Raw genomic sequence first — 2,888 nt, 5'->3', positions numbered from 1 at the left:
ATTCAACAACACTATTACTGCAAATGCAGATTTTAGGAAAGGTGGAGAGGTGTTTGGATACTGATACCAAGGAAAAACTTGTTTAGGTTTCAAAGAACCCTTGTCTTCTAATTTTAATTTTGTGAGAAAAAATAAGAAAATATTTTACATGAGAAAATAACACAGGTGATAACAGTTCAGCTGAACATAGAAACCCTCAGTGAAACTGAATTCAGGGCTCCATCAGTTTAACATAAGTTTCTTTCATGTTATTTTATGCCCTTAAATTTACAACTTTTAACTTTCAAAACAACAACTTGTCCAAATGTATTTGTACATTATTATAGAAAAATTTGCAACTTATTTCCAAATTCATGACTACAAATTTTTCTTGTACATGTGTTTTGTTTAGTTAAGCAACGTACATTAATTTGTTGTATGTTAATTTATGGAGCCCTGCCTGTATTTGCCTCATTAGACCGTAATCTAAGTGTATCCTATTTTACAGAGAAATTTTAATGAATAATGGCACAGCTGTAGATGCGGCCATTGCTGCCCTATTCTGCAATGGAATTGTGAATGGCCATAGTATGGGTCTGGGAGGTGGATTCCAAATGGTCATTTATTCTGCCAAGGAAAAGAAAGCCCATGTTTTGGATGCAAGAGAAGCTGCACCTCTATCATCTCACCCCAATATGTTTACGTCTAAAGAAGAAGCCCGAACTGGTGAGTCATTGCATCTCATGTTTCAAGCACAATCTTGATGAAAACTAATTTTATTTATTTGTTATTTTGAAAGGACCTAGAGCTGCTTGTGTACCTGGAGAGCTTCGAGGATACTGGGAAGCTCATAAAAGGTTTGGAAGGCTGGAGTGGGCTGAACTAATTGCACCAAGCATAAAAATTTGCCGCAATGGCTATGCAATGACAATGCATCAGTACATGTCTCTATCAAGAAACAAACTAGTGAAAGTTGACTCCACATTACGGTACGAAGTTACAGTAACCTTTGTCATTTTGTCATTCCACATTGGTGTCATGAGCAAACTTTAATTTTTGGTTTATCTCCTTCAGGGAAACATTTATTGACCCAAATACAGGAGAATTTCGTCGAGCAGGAACACTTATAAAGCTGAATAGACTGTGTGATACTCTTCAAACAATTGCTGATGAAGGTGGAGATGTATTGTATAATGGTACACTAGCAAATGTTTTTGCCCGTGACTTGGTAGATCTTGGAAGTCTTATCACAAGAGAGGATTTGAAAATATACCAGTAAGTTCTTAATTCAGTTGACAAATAACATACAGTAAAAATTTGCAGAAAAATATTACTTTTTTTTTTTTTCAGGCCACGGTGGCGTGAACCAGTAACTGTAGAGCTACAAAATGGTATTAAATTTCACAGTGTGCCACCACCTGGAAGTGGTGCTTTACTTGCTTTTGTCTTAAGTTTTTTAGATGGTTATGGGTTCAACAGCAGAAGTACGGCTGATGTTCCATCAGCCGTCACAACTTATCATCGTATAGTAGAGGCATTTAAATATGCATATGGCTTTAGGACCAAGCTGGGTGATCCTGATTTTGTTGATGTTAGAAAGGTAAATTGATTCATTTTTCCTTATGTTTTAGGATTTTTTTTGTTTCTAATTGTCAGATTATTTTCTAGGAATTAGAACTTTTGACAAGCCGCAGGTATGCTGATGAGCTCCGTAGAAACACAATGGATAATTTCACAAGCTTAGATGCTTCAAAGTATGGAGGTGTTTTCTTTAATCCTCCAGATGCTGGAACAGCTCATGTTTCTGTTATTTCTGAAGAAGGTGATGCAGTATCTGTTACCAGCACCATTGATATATAGTAAGAATTGCAAGTTTTAAAAAATTCTACTTGTTTGTCACATAACTGCAGCACATCATTTTTCCAATGGTACACTAATTTTTGCAGCTTTGGTGCTGGGGTAACTTCTCCCCAAACAGGCATTACATTGAGCTCAGGCATGGACGACTTTTCCTGGGAAAAATTTAAAAACTATTTTGGCCTTCCCGGGTCGCCCTCAAATGCAGTTGCTCCGCAGAAACGACCATTGTCCTCAATGTCTCCATCTATTTTGGTCGATAGAAATGATGAAGTGCGTCTGGTTGTGGGAGCCTCTGGAGGAACTAAAATTCCAACGGCTATTGCAAATGTTAGTATATAGCCCTGCTTGTTCTTTTTGGTTTGTTAAAACATATTTTAACAGGATCTAAAAAATGTAAAACTAATTTAGGTCATCATAAGACATTTATGGTTTGAGGAATCCATTAAGGAAGCTGTGGATGCCCCTAGATTCCATCACCAACTGCTCCCAATGGAAATATCATATGAATTTGGGACTCTTGATGTAAGTATTGTGAATTATCATAGAAATGAACAATTGAGTCTCCTCTCCATAGTATGCTACTAAAAAATTTCAGGGGTCTGTAATTCACCACATCTAAAGTTGTGCGATAGTTTAGTTATAAAACATAATAATTATTTGTTTCAAAAAAAAATTACAATTGAGTTTATGCTTTGTCAAAAATTATTACAGTAAATGTCACTTTAATCCGGCACACAGACTCTACTCTACAACTTAACGTTTCACTAGTCACCCATAAGATGCACTTAATATGACATCAAGGGTCCATGAGTGTTAAGTTACTGACCCTTGAAAATTTTGCTGTTCCTGCATAGCTAAAAACAATCAAATAATCTTTACAGCAAATTGTGAAAGGGCTGGAGAAGATTGGCCATAAGACATCAAGATATCGTGCTGCATCATCTGTAGCATGTGCGATAAGCAAATTCAACAACACTATTACTGCAAATGCAGATTTTAGGAAAGGTGGAGAGGTGTTTGGATACTGATACCAAGGAAAAACTTGTTTA

General features: G+C 36.3%; 2 protein-coding genes across 3 annotated transcripts in view; both read left to right on the top strand.

Moving 5' to 3' along the window:
- LOC127748692 (uncharacterized) overlaps positions 1-2,888 on the top strand; it is a 25,507-nt gene that overhangs the window by 19,271 nt on the left and 3,348 nt on the right. The window lies entirely within an intron of this gene.
- Positions 488-2,888, top strand: part of LOC113210371 (scoloptoxin SSD14) — a gene marked incomplete at its 5' end in the record, with an annotated part of 13,148 nt that continues 10,747 nt past the window's right edge. Inside the window, 8 exon segments of the mRNA XM_052264748.1 lie at positions 488-705; positions 779-968; positions 1,054-1,254; positions 1,330-1,579; positions 1,648-1,838; positions 1,926-2,166; positions 2,248-2,361; positions 2,721-2,888. Of these exon segments, the coding sequence (XP_052120708.1) occupies positions 498-705; positions 779-968; positions 1,054-1,254; positions 1,330-1,579; positions 1,648-1,838; positions 1,926-2,166; positions 2,248-2,361; positions 2,721-2,867 (1,542 nt within the window). The 3' untranslated portion in view covers positions 2,868-2,888.

Source organism: Frankliniella occidentalis, unplaced genomic scaffold (genome assembly GCF_000697945.3).
Source record: "Frankliniella occidentalis isolate FOCC.00 unplaced genomic scaffold, Focc_3.1 Scaffold2, whole genome shotgun sequence".
In the NCBI taxonomy this organism is placed as follows: Eukaryota; Metazoa; Arthropoda; class Insecta; order Thysanoptera; family Thripidae; genus Frankliniella; species Frankliniella occidentalis.
This window is presented reverse-complemented; position numbering and strand designations above follow the sequence as displayed.